This window comes from Corvus hawaiiensis, chromosome 1 (genome assembly GCF_020740725.1).
Source record: "Corvus hawaiiensis isolate bCorHaw1 chromosome 1, bCorHaw1.pri.cur, whole genome shotgun sequence".
NCBI classification, from domain to species: domain Eukaryota; kingdom Metazoa; phylum Chordata; class Aves; order Passeriformes; family Corvidae; genus Corvus; species Corvus hawaiiensis.
In genome coordinates this window covers 13561561-13579716 of record NC_063213.1, presented here as the reverse complement: position 1 = coordinate 13579716, position 18156 = coordinate 13561561, and the positions used below count along the sequence as shown (strand labels likewise).

At 39.7% G+C, this 18156-nt stretch overlaps 1 protein-coding gene across 23 annotated transcripts in view; it reads right to left on the bottom strand.

Annotated features, from left to right (window-relative positions):
• Positions 1-18156, bottom strand: part of PARD3 (par-3 family cell polarity regulator) — a 450644-nt gene that overhangs the window by 375776 nt on the left and 56712 nt on the right. Inside the window, exon 1 of one of the 23 annotated variants that reach the window (XM_048291383.1) lies at positions 15863-16305. The exons of the other annotated variants lie outside the window; for them this stretch is intronic. Coding sequence (XP_048147340.1) covers positions 15863-16018 — 156 coding nt within the window. The 5' untranslated portion in view covers positions 16019-16305. Of the gene's footprint in view, positions 1-15862; positions 16306-18156 lie in introns of those variants that run through there. 23 annotated transcript variants of the gene reach the window in all.

The window sequence follows — 18156 nt, the reverse complement described above, 5'->3', positions numbered from 1 at the left end:
ACACAGATAACAAGCACACTCCTACAATTTAATCATTTCTGATAAACAACTTCACAGCACTGGGTAAGATGTCTGGAGTGTGTCAAAGTTAAGGGATTTAGGCATTTAGGCACCCAAGACACTTCTTTAAATTGGAGCTTTGACAGCATCTGGACACAAAGCTTTTGCAGAAGCTGACTTTAGTTCCACTCGCTAATCTGCTTACGCTCCCTCGCTGGCCGATAACCAGAGAGTGGCTCCACCAAAGCACAGCTCTGGGGGGCAAAACTATGGCTGCTTCTCCAGCAGGATTCAGAGACAAAACCTGTCACTCAAAACAAGGAGAGGAGCCTCACACTAGTAGCAGTCAATCTTCAGGGAGGGGCATTACACAGTAACGTGTTACCATCACATTTTTGAGTATCTGAACAAGGCAAACAGAAATCTGAAAAGGTTTTAATAGAAATTGTTTAATTATTAATTAAGAATTAATTGCTTTGAATACTACATATTAGGCACATTACAAATCATGAATTCACAGAACATTAAGGGGTTTGAATAGACCTTCAGATCACCTAGTCCCAACTCACCTTGCCACATACAGGGACACTTCTCACTAGACCAGATTGCTCAAGGCATTACCCAACCTGGCTTTAAAACCTGCCAGGGTTGGGGCACATATACTGGGTTTTAAATGGACAGTGAGGACAGGGAGGTACTTACTTCTCATTAGGTCACGAATCCACTTATTCCAATATAATTGCCTAGACTATTTCAGATCTTTCTCAGTTTTAAAAAAAGAAAACTGAATTACTGTAGTCCTCCCTTATTATTCACTTAGACCTCATTATAAATACCCTAGATGAAGAAGTACTCTATCTACATTATGGACAGAATACAAGCATGTGCTCATATTTACACTCAGTGAATCCATTTCCATGCTGCTACATCACTAGATGGTAGAAGCATCTCTCCATCTTATCAATAACAATTACAATGCAGTACAAGTAGGAAAAAAACCATTAAAATAGCTATGAAAAAATCCACACCACTGTAAATACAAATACAAATTTTAAAGTACTATATCAACTAGTCACTTAATCAAAGTGTGACAAACATCATTCTATACTGTAAATCCACAGACAACATCTCTACTCTAGCATGCAAAACATCCAGCTATAACCAATTCAGCACTACATTCTTAGAATAGTAGAAAGTAAGATTTACGTTTTTAAAAGATAAACTTATAATTTACAGATTCATCTATTGATGCCAATACAGAAAGGTAAATATATCTAAAGTACCATTTACAAATAAATTTTTTTATACAGAAAACCTATACAAAGAAGTTGCCATTACAAATCATTACATTCTGTGATGTAAAAAGAAAAAAAATCACACCATCCTGTGCTATGGAGCACAGAGGTATTTTTGTTAAGTTATAAACTGCAAGCACAAGATCTGTGTCCTCAGTTCCAACAGCTATCTCAAAGCTCATTACTTTGGACACAAATGTGAAAAGGGGAGAAATAACCCTTTACAAACCCACAAAATTTAACTGAACTATTTTCATCTATCATTGTTATGCCCATCACACAGACTTCTGACCACCAGACACGAAAGACTGTGACAGACCCAGTCTCTACCACTCCAAACAATTTAGGATTATCCCTCAGTTTTGCAATCTCTTGCTTCCTTCTACAGCTCATTTATAGTTCTGTTTAAGAGCACAAGTCTCAGTCACCTCTGAAAAAAAATCCTGGTGACCTTCTACTGTTGACAATAAAACCCTGGTATTTAGCCTCCCACTCTATTTCCCAGTTTTACTTTTTTTTCCTTAGTTATAGACAAACTTCTCCCTTATACCATGGCAGTTAAGTCTTCTTTAGAGGTTTTGGGGACAGACCTTGTCAAACATCTTTCAGAGATCCAAGTGAGAGATATCATATGGATCATCCTAACTCCACCAGAGTAACCGCAACTTTATTAAATATGACTTATACTAACAAACATATGAGTTAGAAAACATGTCAACCCTCCCCAGAAGATCAGATTCATAAAAGCATCAGGATGTAAGAAGAGCAACCAGTTGCAAAGTCTTCCTTCCTGTTTGTTCCTTTGTCAACTCAGACTCCGCTCCTGCTTACAAGCAGTTGTATTGTATAACAAAATCCGAGCTGGCTGTGCCACATTCCTTCTCCTCAATACCAAGGTGTACCACAACAACAATTTCTCCAAAACAGACTTGCCCAAAGTCACACAGGATGTTTGTGACAGAGTTAAAACACAGCCAGCCACAGCAGGAGTGGAAGATCAGTTTTACCTAGAGGCCCTCCAGTTCTTCCACTGACTTCCAGAAGAGAAATCTGTCTATCCTCTCTCCTTCCACAGTTAGATTACTGGGATTTTTGTGTATTTTGCTTATATTCTGTACTGGAATTCTCTTTTTTACAATCTGGAGACTTCCTCCTTCTTTTCACCATCTATCACCTTAAAAGTTTTCATTTAAAAAAAAATTATATATGGGTCCTGTCTTAATTCCATCTACACTGAAGTTCATTGCCATGTCACTTATTTACTCCTTCCAAACTGTTTCTATTAAATTTATTCACTGTGTTACGGGTGTTGCTATTGATTTATCTACTGAACTAAACACATAATGAAGCAGAAAGTAAAACCAACAAAAAAAAATTATTGCTTTTTTTCTCTTATTAATTTTGTCATGGCTCCAAGAATAATTCCCTCAACAGCAACAAAAAGCCATATGCTTTTTCACTTCAGTCTCTCTGTAAAACCAGCTTTCTAGCAGCAGAATTAAGAAAATAAGTAGTGATGAAAATATAAATTTGAAAACAAACAGAAAGAAGTTGCTTAAAAATTCAGGCTCCGTTTAAGAAATTAATATAACTAGCATTTTTTAAAGGGACTATTTTCTTCAGATTATGATTCCTATAGTATAATTTTAGGATTATAACAGAGAAACTTAAATCAAAATCAGAAAGCCTAAAGGTATTTTTTTGTTTGATCAAAGCATGAGATACAGCTGCTAGACTTTATGAGTCCAACCCAAATGCTGATCTAAACAGTATGAGCGAAGACCAGCTAGGTTCAAATTTGCAACAGGTTTTCAATTTTGGGGTATGAGAATCATGAAGTGTTTACTAAAATGCAGCAGACAATTAATGTGTTAATCTATGCAAGCTACCAAAACATAAATTCACTGAGTACATCAATAGGTACCTATCGGCTTCTGGAGTGATTTAAAAGTAGCCTCTCTGAGCTCCGTCTCACCACACTGTTACATTTGGAAATGATTAAAAACAGTTAAGAGCAGTTTCAAGTATTTGTTTGACCTGGATTCAATATCCATACAGTATCTCGGAGCTCCTGTGGAAATCTGAAGGTAACACTGCCCTTTCTGTAAGATGGATGCAATACAGCGAGGGGCTAATCAAGCACTTTCCAATAAAAGTAAAGTGAGCATACCCATAATAGCCTTTTTTTATTTTGGCAGGTGAAAATACAATTGCTTTTTGGAAGCCATAAAAAGGAAGGGAGCGGGGAAGGGAATGAATGGGTACATCGAGATGGTTCTCCTCATCTTTGCACCAGTAAGAATCATACACCAGCTCCGTAACACCTTTACAGAACAATCCTTCACATTATTAGCAAATACCCTCACTCTTTTGCATTTTATGGCCACTCGAAAGACTGAGCATGGGCATGAAGAGAACAGAGCCAAGAGGCAGAGCACTAGACAGAAATGCCCTGAAGACTTAACCTGCTCGGGTTGGACCCTGCTGCCTACAGTCACAAACCTTTAACTTTGCAAGCTAGTTAAGCAAGGATGGCTCCATATCCAAAGATTTAAACAGTTTACTACAGAGTTTATTTGCTTACAAAACCACCACTTCATCATTTGGAAGGACTCAAGTCTTGCAATTTACTAATTAGTAGATGTCAGCTACTCTTCTTTTAAGATGTATAACAGGGGGGGAAAAATTTTAATTCCCTGTTCTGTAATCCACATGTAGCTGTTCAAGTGCCTAAATACTGACTCCAAGACATTAAGCCAAAGGCAATGCTCAAGTTACTTAGTTCATTTGCATCTGAGTTAAGTGTCTGTATTCAGCCCACCTAACTTCTGATGGAGCATGGAAGGAGAAAAAAAAATGAAATCATTATATTTCAGTAACTGAACGTATTTTTACATGTACAGAACTGAAGTTCAGTGAATTTTTTTATAGCAGCAAGCATCAACATTTGTAATAATTCAGGAAATCTCTGTCATTCTAAGAAGACAAACTATTACACCACTGCTCTGCATCTGTTTCCCCCAATGCAAATCTGTCTGTGTCCATGAGCAAGTGCTGGTGCCAATGCTCCATACCTTGTCTGTGGAGCAAACAGGTGCAGGAGCTGATAGAGAAGATTTGGGAGTCTCAGTCTGCATCTACAACACTGCTATTGTGCCTGAACAATGTCATAAAGTGAAAAAACCACTGCCCCGTGTCATTCATCAAAGCAGCATGACGGTGTCAAGAAAAGAAATACGTTCTCTGCTGTCAACTTGTTTTAATGAAAATGCATTGCAATATTTAAAAAGTTTTCAAAGCTGACTTCTATTTCTGACAGCTGACAGATTTATGAGAGCTATTTTTGACGAAAAATGTGCAACAAGATTAACAATATTCAAAACAAAGAAATCAATGTAGTCTGCCTGAACATGCCAAAGCACTAATAGAGGAAGAGAAGGTAACTCAGGAAAGCAAGGACTGTAGCAGAGAACCTAAGGCAGTTTAATAGCAACGTTTAAAGTCTACAATATTTTAAACATTGCAACAGCCCTTAATGAACAAATTACTTCAAGTGTGACAGACTGTGGAACATTGTGGTTCTCTCAAGCACGAACACTTCATGTTTGATCTTGCTCTCAATAAAACCAGAATGAGATCAATGAAAGACAAATGGTAGAGTTATTGCCACCTCAATTTTTTGGGGTTTTCTTTTCAGGAAATAATTCTGTGGAACTTCTTTGTGAGGTTTTTCTTTTGTGGCTTTTTTTTTTTTAAGGAATTAGCAAAAGTAGAAAACTACATTATGAAAACTTTCCATAACTCATCTTAAACAGGATCAGCACAGAAACAACTAAAGCATTTTTAAGTTTATAGTAACCTTTCTAACCATGTTTTTAATATATATAGCATACAGCAGATCTATGTTCAAGAAGCTGCGTAAATTCTTTTTCTGACGAGTGGGAATAACCATAACCACCATCCTGTTCTGCACTACTTCATTCCAACTTTTGGTCACTAATTCTATATTATGCTTTGGAAACCACTCGAGGAAAGATTTTTGAAACCATCACATTCCTATAAAAGTTCTGGCTCTACATGAATATAAAAACAAGAGGAGATAAAAGCCATTGTGCAGGAGGAAAGCTGCCATACTTGTCATCATGGGAACATAACTCACACAACTCGATTGCTGCAAGGGATAGCTATAAACTCTTCAGAAGGGACAGGCAAGGAAGGAGAAGTGGGGTAGCCCTGTATATGTTAGGAACAGTTTTGATTGCTCAGAGCTAAACGATGGTGATGCTAGAGCTGAGTGTTTATGGGTAAGAATCAGGGAGAAGGCCAACAGGGCAGATGTCCTGGTGGATCTCTCTTACAGACCACCTAACCAGGATGAAGATGCAGAGGACATATTTTGTAAGCAGCTGACAGAAGACTCACAATTGCTGACCCTTGTTCTCATGGAAGACTTCAACTTACCAGATGTCTTCTGGAAATAGAACAGAGAGAAACAGTCCAGGAGCTTCCTGCAGTTTATGGAAGGTGACCTTCCTGACACAGCTAGTGAGGAAGTCACCTAGGGAAGGTGCCTGTTGGTCCTGTTGTCTGTAAACAGAGACGGACTGATGGGTGATGTGATGGTTGGAGGCCATCTTGGGCACTGAGACCACAAAATGATAGTTTTCAATTCCTGAAGAAGTATGAAAGAGGCAGAACTGCCAGAGGCAGCAGAACTGTCACCTTGGACTTCCAGAGGGCAGACTTTGGCATGTTTAGGAGCCTGGGTGACAGAATCCCTTGGGAGGCAGTCCTGAAGGACAAAGGAGTCCAGGAAGGCTGAACATTCTTCAAGAAGGAAACCGTAAAGGCACAGGAGTAGCATGCCCCCAGCATGCTGAAAGACAAGTCATTGGGGAAAAAGATGGGCCTGACTGAACAGAGAGCTTTCGCTGGAGCTCAGGGGGGAAAAAGGGAGAGTTTATGACCTTTGGAAGAAGAGGCAGGTCACTCAGGGGGACTACAAGGATATCGTGAGGTTATGCAGCAAAAAGATTTGAAGGACCAAAGCCCCGCCAGAACTTAAATCTGGCTATTGCCATACAAGACAATAAAAATGTTTCTATAAACACATTAGCAACAAAATGAAGGCTAAGGAGAATCTCCATTCCTTACAGTATGCAGAGGGAAGCATAGTGACAAAGGATGATGAAAAGGCCAATGTACTTAATGCCTTCTTTGCCCCAATCTTATATTAAAGACCAGTTCCACAGGTACCCAGCTGCTGAGCTGGAAGACAGGGATGAGGAGGAGAATGAAGCCACCATAATCCAAAGGGAAGCAACCTGCTACACCACTTGGACACACACAAGTTTATGGAGCCAGATGGGATCCACCCAAGGGTACTGGGGGAGCTGGGGGAGGTGCTCAGCGAGCCCTTTTCCATCATTCATTAGCAGGCCTGGCTAACCAGGGAGATCACAGGTGACTGGAAGCTGGCAAATACGATGCCCATTTACAAAAAAAGAGGAAGGAAGATTCAGGAAACTACAGGCCTGTCAGCCTGACCTCAGAGCTGGGACAGGTCATGGAGCAGGTGATCTTGAGTGCCTCTACACAGCACATAGATGACAACCAGGGAATCAGGCCTAGCCAGCACTGCTTTATGAAAAGCAGGTCCTGCTTGACCAACCTGATCTCATTCTGTGACAAGGTCACCGCTTACTGGATATGGGAAAGGCTTTACTAAAGCCATTTAGTAAAGCACTTTGACACCATTTCCCACAGCATTCTCCTGGAGAAACTGGCTTTTCATTACTTAGATAGGCGTGCTTTTTGTTGGGTGAAAAACTGGCTGAATGGCAAGGCCCAGATCCAGTGGTGGTGAATGGAGTTACATCCAGCTGGCAGCCAGTCACCAGTGGTGCTCCCCAGGGCTCAGTTTTATCTCTATTATCTGTTTAATATTGTTATCAATGATCTGGATGAGGAGATTGAGGGCACCTTCAGTGAGTTTGCAGAGAACACCAAGCTGGGAAAGAGTGTTGATCTGCTGGAGGGCAGGAGGGCTCTGCAGAGGGATCTGGACAGGCTGGATCAGTGAACTAAGGCCAGTGGTAAGAGGTTCAACAAGGCAAAGTGCAGGACCCTGCACGTGGGTCACAACAACCCCCGCAGCACTACAGACTTGGAGAAGAGTGGCTGGAAAGCTGCCTGGTGGAAAGGGACCTGGGGGTGCTGAATATGAGCTAGCCTGTGCCCAGGTGGCCAAGAAGGCCAGTGACATCTTGACTTGGATCAGCAATAGTGTGGCCAGCAGGACCAGGGCAGTGGTTGGCTCCCTGTACTCAGCATTGGTGAATCTTGAGTCCTGTTTCTAGTTCTGGGCCCCTCACCACAAGGACATCGAGGTGCTGGAGCATGTCCAGAGAAGGGAAACAGAGGTAGTGAAGGGTCTGGAGCACAAGTCTTAGGAGGAGCAGCTGAGGGAGCTGGGGGTGTTTAGCCTGGAGAAAAGGAGGCTCAGGGGAGACCTTATCACTCTCTGCAACCACATGAAAGGAGGCTGTAGCAAAGTGGGGGTCTGTCTCTTCCCCCAGCTAACAAGTGCTAGGACAAGAGGAAATGGCTTCCAGTTGTGCCAGAGGAGCTTTAGACTGGATCTTAGGAAAGATTTCTTTACAGAAAGAGTTACCAACCATGAAAACAGACTGCCCAGAGGAGTGATTGTGTCACCATCCCTGGAGGTATTTAAAAGTGTGTATGTGGCACTTAGGGACGTGGTTTTGTAGTGGCTTTGGCAGTGCTCGGTTAACTGTTGAACTGATGATCTTAGAGGCTTTTTCCAGCCCAAAGGACTCTTTGATTCTATGATTCTAAATCTGTAATACACTATTATTGCTATTTTCTTAACTTTATTTTTCATTTCTTGACTACATCTAATTCATCTGAAAGGTAATTTTCCTAAGATTGACACAGAAACTAAGATCTTGATTTTTCAGTTTTAAACTTAGACCACATGAGACATCTCACTATTTCTGACCATACTGAGAACTAGAGTAATAAAACCTGTGGGAGAAAAAAGAAAATTAAAACAACATCGATTTTCCACAAAGAAAGTACCCTGGAAGAAAAGCTGTCAGTCACAGATGACAAGAAGCCAGTTACAGCAGAAGCGTGAAATGTGAGCATCACTCTCTCACTACTTTCTATTTATTTTAAATAGCAGATGAACAGTCATTAATATTTACTGTATTTCAAATTAGTCAGATAACACAATATTCAGCCTGAAGTCAGATTAAGCAGCAGCTGGTTAGATGGATGTCATCTGTCAGGGGCTGTTCTAAAAGCCACTAATACTGTCAGTGAAAATTACAGTCTACAAATCAAAAGAATGTAAGTGTTTGAACTGAAACACATATGAAATCAGACAGTTCCCACTGGATTTTCCCCATGTGCTATTACCTCCATGATCAATTCACACTTCAAGTGACAGAAATTGCTGAGAAAGAAAAACATTGCTTGCTTTCTATCCAAGAAGTATACTTTGAGCCAGGGGACATATTTTAGATAATTAAAATTAATTTTCCTTCCTTTTTGTCAAGAAATATTGAAGTCAACCTGCTGTAAAGCAAAATGATCACTCACTCTTGTACAGGACAACAGGAAGCAAAACTTTGTTGCTATTACAGAAGTGACAACATTTTAGTTGGAAATGAGATATAATCCTTTTCCATTAGTAAGTTCTGTAATATTAAAACACAACTTCTTCTAATAGTATTAAAATGAAAACAAAGACCATTCACTCAGAACTTCAGTGACTGTTCAAAATACATGTCAAAATATTGCTTATATAGCACAAAAAAACTCCCACAAGTTTTACACCATGCAAGGATCATCATTCCACAAAAACAGTGGCATAAGACTTAAAACGTGCTTTTAAGTACTGAAAGGAACTAAAACACTAATTTTCTCTTTCTGCTAAAATGCTCAGAATATGAGCATTTTGAAATGGAGTGTTATGGTAGGTATGTCCAGAAATCATTCTTCTTATTTTTGTCCCATCTAGTTTGTATTTGGCAGGCTTTTCCCCCCTTAATTGGAATAGAATGGCTAAACCTAGAAATTTATTATTGCAGCTGACAACAGTGTCTTTTGAAATGCATCATCCTCATTTTGAGGATATAATGCCGCCCAGTAAGCAGCAAGAAAAATGCATGGATGCTGCTCCCTTGCTAATCGGGGAATGCCACCAAGAATTTTAAGTTAATTATCAGTGTGCAGCAGTACTGGCTGGGTGCCAGCTGGATGCTGAGTGGGTTTGTACAGAAGAGTGGGCAGATCCCTCCTGGGCAGCACTTGGAAGGCAAGGAAGGAGTGTACCCCCGTGGTGAAGGCAGCTCCTGCAGACCAGGCTGTGACAGCATGAGTGTAGCTGGAACATCCTGTGACAGTCACCAGCATGGTGGAGGCTGGACCACAGGATCTGCAAGGAGATGCCAAGAAAGCTGGGCTTGTTCAATTTCAAGAGGAGGCTAAAAGAGAAGCTTGTTGTTGTCATCTGTGACTTAATGGAAGGGCAGAAAGAAAACAGAGCTGGGATTTTCTGGGAGGTGACCCACAAGTGGGAGGAGATGAAACAGTCACATTAATTGCAACACCAGGAAGTCAGATTAGGCTTTGGAAACACTTTTTCACCTTGTCAGCAAACACTGAAACAGGTGCACAGAGAGGCTGTGCAATCTGCAGCCTTGGAGGTGCTCAGATCCAGACCACAAAGGACATGTTTGCAGCAAGCAGCTGGAGTTGATGCCTCCAGAGGTCCTTTCCAGCCTCAACCATTCTGTAGCTCTAGTGTTTTGTTTCTCACTCTCCTTGGTGCCTACGTTTCAACAGCAGATCAAAAGCATTCAATCAAGGCAGGGTCGGTACTTCCAGCTGTGAGAAGTTTGGTGAACACACACAGAACCTATCAGCTCAGCACACTACGTTTGGTCAAGCTTAACCCGGTCTTCGATGGGTCACCACCAGCACAAGCTTTATGGGCACAAGCAAGAACAAGGACCTGCCTTCCCCTGCACCTCCCTCTCAGCACTGGGTAATGTCATGCACTGCCAAATGGAATGCCCAGCTGGCCGTTTTGCTCCCTTGGCTAGCAGGGCTGGACCCCTGAATGCCTTTTTCATCCAGCTTTGCTAAGAGAGACTCATCCTCTCCGGTAATATCCACAGCTCTGCTGACTGCAGGGCTGCTCCCAGCATCCAGATTGCTCCTTGCAGCAGAGGCCTTTGTATTACCCCTTCTCCTATGACCTGTCCTTTTTTTCTGTCAGGGTTACCAGGACACTGACCCCATCTGTCACAACCAACAGTTCCCAGTGCTGAAGCCAGGGAGAGGTGGGAAGCACAGCCATGGCCAGGGAAGGTGGGAGGTCACAGTCCTCTGCCGCACCACCACAGTCTTAGATCGGCTATAATCTGTCACAAAGCACACTTCTAGGAACCAAAAGTGTGGTTAATCATGTTAGCTCTTACATGAGCTATTAACAATAATTACTCAAACAGAATTAAAAATAATAGCTCAATATAGATCAGATGAACCTCTAAATTGTCAAAATAAAGCCTAATATTTTGCTTGCATTAAAGAAATCACCAGTTAAATTTGAAAACCTCCTGGCAACATGCTGTTATTTTAACAACAAAACAAAATATTTCTCAAGATGGTATGACTGTATGTAATACCATAACAACTTCGACAACAAGGCACCAAGAGAAGGAATCCACAAATCTGGGAGAGGGCAGCTTCTCTCTTAGTGCACCGGAAAAATCAGCAGCAAGGAGGGCACTAACCAACACCACCACAGCAAATACTGCCAAAGCACAATGATTTACACTGCTGTAGGGAGCACCCCAACACACACATCTACCACAATCTCCATGAACAAACCTCAGTAAGAAAAGAAAAACATGCATTCAAGGATCACAATGGCCAAACCTCTCAATATCATTCACTCTGCTTTGATTTTACTGTGTTTAACTGAAGGTGAGCCTACTTCACCAGCTACAACCCACCTCACCCTGCTGTGAACACTGTTTTAATATTAATAGCTAACCACTATGGTTAACAGCTTCCCAGACTCCACAGGGAATAAGCTTTGCTAGGCCAACTTTCTACTACAACCCAGCTGCCAGAGGAACCTACACACTCTTATCTCCCAGTATTACACACATCACATGCTTTTCCTCTTTACTTGCTTGTCTGGTTTCATTTTAAAAGAAACAGGATCAGATTTTTCACAACAAATCCTCAGGCTCACACTTAAAGCTGATTTCCTTTCCCCCAGAGAGGGCATTTGAGATTCCCCAGACATCAAAACAAACTCTTGCAAAAGGTAGGAAGAAATCACTAGATGAAAAGTTATTACAAACCATGGTTTTCAAAAATAATATTTGAAAATTAATTGAGATTAATTAATTTTACTGCTTAGTTTTCTCAAGTGATTACAAATCATTTGCTTTGGTGGTAGCTGGTGCTATGGGTTTTGCTCACCAGACCTGTCCCACATCAGTAGTCCCGACCCTGGCAAATCTACTATGCATGTTCTTTATCACAAAGTTTGATGTGGAAAACCACTACCCTTTCTGGGCAACCCCCTTCCCTCACATCCCCAACCTTCCCAGTGTCCTTTTTCCACTCAAGTGTTTCTTTCTAACAAGGCAGCAGAAAGTGTAACTCATAGGCCTTTGCCTGCTTTCAGATGTTCGTAACAAGGGATCTGGAACACTCCTACTACTGAGTCATATTTAAACACAGGGATTGGAAGATTTTCTAACAACACCCTCTTTGTGTGTATTGTTCTGCATCTGGGATAGCGGGCAGTGAACCCCACATGGTTCCGGAATTACAGAGTTCAAAAGAAAAGGGAAAAAAAGTTTGTCGCCTCAATTCTATAGCACTCCATGGAAGAAAAATAGGAATATTAGTGAGCAAACCACAAATCTGCAGTGTGTGCAAGCCTTGTATGAGCATGGAACTTTGCCAAGTTCCAAAATGTTGTATGCAACACATAAGTCGTTATCAGGAAAACAGTTTCAGATCTTAATTAATCCACTGAGGCTTCAGCCCATCTCCCAGTAATCAGTCAGCTGGCAATGACGAAGAGAAATAGGACTTGAGAGGCTCTCACAAAACAGCTAAAAATAAAACTGGATCTGTTTTTTATGTTCCCCTGCACATAAGGATCTTGCTCTCAAATTTTTATTTATTTATAGTTTTTACTTCATGCAACTGATTTTATTCTTCACTCAAAACATAAAAAGAGGCAACCACTTCTCCTAAAACTATCAAATATTTTATACATTACATTGCATAATACTTGTACACCTGAGAAGACCAGCCTACATATTTCTGGAATGTGGATTTCTATCCAGATCAACCCATATGACAATATCAGCAGCCAGTGAATGTAATTACCATCAGATTTTCTACCTCAAAACAGATAAGCCTAAGGAAAACAACAGAATAGAAAAGTGAGCTGTGCTAATAAATAATTTGATGGGAAGATTATCTTGAAAGAAGTTCATTGCTATATCAGATAGGATATCATGATTTTCCATTTCTAGTAAGTTAGCTAAGCTAACAAAAACCCCACAGAACAGCAAGAGAAGTTCACCAGTTTGCCTTAACATTTTCTTATATCACTGTAATTCAGAAAATGTAAAAAAAAGAAAATGTAAAAAAATGTTTTTTAAAAATGTTCTCAGATTCTTATTGCTGTTTTACCAATGATTTAATAATTTTCATTGGGGGGGGGGGGAGGTCAAAATGAAAATTTTACCACAAAAAGGAAAAAAAAGAAATTAAACTGCAAAAGGGGGAGGTCAGCAATACTAAGGCCAAGGAAGCAGAAAAGGATTTTGCAACACATTGTGATTTTGAGAGACTTTGATTGATATCAATCTACCAAAACATTTTAAAAATAATTTTGGCTTGCCTGCCTGTATAAGCAGAAGCAGAGTCTTGTTCCTCCAGGGAACCACCCAAGTAAAACCACATATATTGTGAGCAGCAAAGTCTACTATTGTCTCCTAAAACAGCAAAGACCAAAGCACAGTTTTAAATATTCTCAGATGTCAAACATCTATTAGAAAATTGTTTTTAAAAAATGAGAAAGGAACTTAATCAAGAAAGAAAAGCATTTTTAAGTAACATTTCTCCTCATGCTGTAACTGAACTAGTGCTCACTCAGTAACTCAGGCCTGGAACAAGTCTCCATAACCACCAGTTACACTGTACTGAGCAGAGTTAGGTCTGGCTGCTTGAAAACTGATCAGATTTTGGTAACTTCAAACCCGTAATTTTTAAAGTTCAACAGTAACAAATGCAGTTGTGTTTTGTGTTCAACAGCATTTCCAATCCACATAGAATTAGCTGCCCTTGTGGGAAGAGGGGGAGGGCAGGGACGAGGTACGAATGTTTTTGTCTCAATTATAATGATCTGAAGATTGAAATAAGACCAAGCTTGTAGGAAAAATTAACTTTTCTTACAGTAAACTGGAGCATTTAGAAGGGAAGAAAATACGTTCTTGGGTCAGAAAAGCCCTTCTTCAAATCTTTCCAATACACAAAAGTTGATCAAAATGGACCTTTGTCTAGAGTGCTTCATTTCAGATGTATCACCCACTAACATACTGTAACCAAGCCAACGTAGTAAAAGTCTCTTAAAACTACTCCCATAATTCTGCATCCATGAGTACTGCAGTTCAGATACACATCCCATGAATAAGAATTTTTAGCAAAACAGTTTTTCTGGAAGTGACAGCATAAAAGACTTAGGCAAAGCAGATGATGCTTTTTTCTTTTCAATAAAAATAGAATTTAGAAGATTAAATAATTAAGCCAACAAGAATACACATTCGGGACTTGTGCAAGCAACAGCATGAATTCAAGTAATTGAGCATATTGTTCATTAACCACTAGAGGTCACACAGTAACCATGGCAGATATCCAAAAGATGAGAGGGCTCAAGCACCTTATGGTCTGGTAAAATCAAAAGACAGGGGTACTCACTGATTCGCACCTACAAATGAAATTCTGAAATTAATTTGAGTAGCTTAGTTCCCCAAGAGATCCAATGAACATGAATGTTCACAGTTGTCATTTGGTATTTTACATCTTCATAAAATTGAGATTTATTATTTTTACTTCTGAAAAATACATCAAATAATGGGTGGGGGTGCAGTGGGATTGTCAGAGCTTGAAGACCTTTTGAAGGTTTTCCTGATTTCTTCAACTATGTCCTCATTTAAACTCCTGGAACTTAAATTCAAGCAACATTCCTTCAGCTATGCCTATAATTAACACTGAAGAATCACAATAAGCTGGAATATTCTAATATTTTACTTGTGATCTTCTTGCTATGTAAATAGAAATTTTAATATTCCAAGAACAAGAGAAATAGTAATAAAACCAAATAGGATCTCACACACATAAAATACATTGTGTTTTTAATCTCATACAGAAGTTTACACTGGACATAATAACTTACATTCTCTTAAATGTGAATGGATATATGCCCTCAAAATTTAGGTGCAGTTGCAACGGTCAGGGTCTGAAAACTACTTGCTTGCGAGAAATTCACTTTAGTACTATGGAAAATCTAGTCTATTTCAAAGCATTTGCAGAAACACTAATTACAAAGTGTTAAAATGCTTTATGTTGTACACAGCCAATTAAAAATTCCCTGTAAAGTTCCTTTAAACCCTTCAAGAAGGTATGCTCTACACACAGGTGCAGAGTGAGAGATGGATCACAGTCAGTGATCCTGTACTCCTGTATTAGATTAAACTTGGGATCAGTATACAAAGATATTTCATTAACTGACTCACTTTTTATTCCATTTACTACAGCATACACTACATTTTCTCTTTGGAGAAATTTCATTTAATTAGATCCCAGCAACAAAATATAAAGACAGACCTGTGTATGAAAGTTTTTTACTATGGCAGAGCAGCACTGCCAAGGCATTAAACTTCCCTCTAACTCAAGAACTGGTCCCACCAGAACAGGTGCCTCTGTTGACTTGCATTACCTGTTCTGGAATAAGTAAAATATTTCACTCCCTAAAGCTCTCAGTCTGGTACATTTCAACATTAAAAAAAAAATAATAACAACGGAGAGCAGTGGAACAGCTGTAATCTGAATAATAATTTCAAAACTTTCAGCACCCATCATGTTTTTCAGCATAACAGACAACACTACCGAAAGCTCACAGGACACATATCGCACTAAAGGAACAATTCCTTGAGGCAAAGTAGAAATCATAAATCACATCTTAAAAGCAGAAAAGATGCAGACCTTTCTCAGCATAAAATTAACACCACAAATCCATCTAGATCTTAGGAAATATTACAGAAAAAATAATCCAGCTTTACTTGCACACAAGCTTGTATGTATACACATACCTACACACACAGATTGCAAATCAGCAGAGATTGCTTTCCGCTTCCCACTAACACAGCAAGATTTACAAACTCCATAGAAATTTACAAGGCAAGAATATTTTTTTTGAGGAATATCCAAATACAAACCTGCTTTTTCTGTGCTTGCCTCTTCTGAGCACCCAGTGTAGCAGACTTAAAGCTAAGAGACTTGGACTGTCTCCTAACTTTCACTGAATCTCTCCGGCGATCATATGAAAAAGACGACGACTTCTTTGTAATTTTCCTCTTAGGTGTGTCTGCCATTTCATCCAAAGTATGGTTACCTTCAAGGAAACAGCATCCCAAGAAAATAAAAACTCACTATCATCAAGCTCCCACCAAGCTTGTATGAAACAGTCTTCAATCCTACAGGAAATCTAGGAGCCTGCAAGGAATGGAGCCCACTGAAGAACAATTTCAGTTCTTCCAACAGGTTGAAAAAATGAAAAGCCGACGGTCCTGCAATGCTGTATGTCACTGAAGAGCAGGCAGAACTCCTTCTTGCTGTATAAACTCAAACAGGCTTCAGCAGTGATGCTAATCTGGAAACGTAGTGACTATCCTGCTGAGCACGCTAAAGGTGAACGGGAGGTAGTTCCCTGCACACCAACAGGGTGTGGAAGTACACCAACAGGGTGTGGGGATGAAGCAGAAGACTTCAGCTTCAAAGCATCTTCTTAACTCCTTCCTTTCTGGGCTACTGCTAGGAAGTCAACTGAAAAGTCAGACTGGTGAAAGCTCCCCAAAAAAAGACAGCATTATTTTCTTCTCTTTGGATCCAAGGCACTTCCTGAAAAACCTTTAGCATGAGGTAACCACCCCATTAAATGCATTTGGGGCCCTGTTGTAATCTAATTTAAATATTCCCTTCTCTCTCTTTGTCAGTAAGACTATTCACGCTACAAACCTAGGAGAAACTTCAACTTCTAAATCACCTAGAAAATAAAGTACCTAACTCTGAACCTTACCGTCCTTCCTTGGGAAACAACTATGGAGTTACAGCAGTCTCTTAGGACCTGTTGATATCAATGGATAAGAGGGTAACACTAATGAATTCTCATCCTAGTGACAGTGTGGGAATCTTATCAGACAGCTGAGATGGCAACTTTTGTACCAGGACCGTGTTGAGGTAGGAATGTTTCTCTTGCATAAGGTATTAGTCAAGGAACTCTACAAGGGTGTAGAGCCCCAAGAGTTGGAGAGCTGCTACTGATTTCCATTAAGCAAAACATATCCAAAGGGCCAAGATCTACAAACCTAACACTGAGATTTAATCCACATTGAAAGACAAGGAGGAAAACTACCTTTTCACAAACTTAGGCATTGCCCAGGGTCTTTTCCAGAAACTTTTCCTTATTTTATTCATGACGCTACTTCACATACAAAACAACTGTGAATAATTTATAGTTGCAGGATTATCCATTACTATAATTAAGCTCTAATATGGGTCAGTCCTCTAGTGTACGAGTCTCACCACCTCTGTTAGGAAATATCTGTGAAGTTGGAACAGCATTTCTTTTAAGACCTGCTGATATCAAGGAGTAAGAGTGTAGTGTTAATGAATTCCCATAACTAATGCTTCCTGCAACTTCTTCCTTTCTTGTAGGATGAGTAGTATACCTCTAGGACATAGTGATATTGGTAAAATTAACCAAAAGCTATCAGAATGTTTAGCATTTATTAGCCATAATGGCCTAATTCTAGATTCATTCCACATTTTTGTGGGGATTTACACTGTGAAGAATTAGAAAGCACAGCTTTATATTATCTACAACTATATCTAACCAGTGAATCTGTAATTATTACAAGATATAGAAAATATCTATTATTAAATATTTTTAGTACAAAGTCTCTCTTAATTGTGATATGTTTACAATACTGTAAAGTCATTATCCATAGCCACATATTGATCTTCAGTTTTACTAATATTAAGACACCGAGCCCATCATCATTTCAACACACTCTGAGGTTTTCACCAAAGTTTAGATTAAAGAAACTTTTTCTCACAAACTGAAATCCTACTTAATTACCAATTTCCCTGATTTACAAGCATCACCTTTTTTAAGTTAAAATAAGCAGAGAATTCAGTATTATGTGCTTGCAAACCATGACACCTCAAGAAAAAACATATCCTCCAAAACTTTGTGAAGCATCTACAGCATTTGATCAACATCACAGACATTCTGATTAAGCATGAAAATTAAGGCCAAGGAAAGTTTGGAAACCTTTTGCAGACAGTTACTCTTATGAGAGTTTCACTTGATCTTGCACTGTAAAAAACAAAGAACCACTCCTAAATATCACCTTTGATTCTACAGCTATCTATGGTTTGCTTCTTACAATGTCTTCTCAAGGCTGAGATCCTGGTCCATTTAGACACTGTTGGCGGAGGACTTTAATCT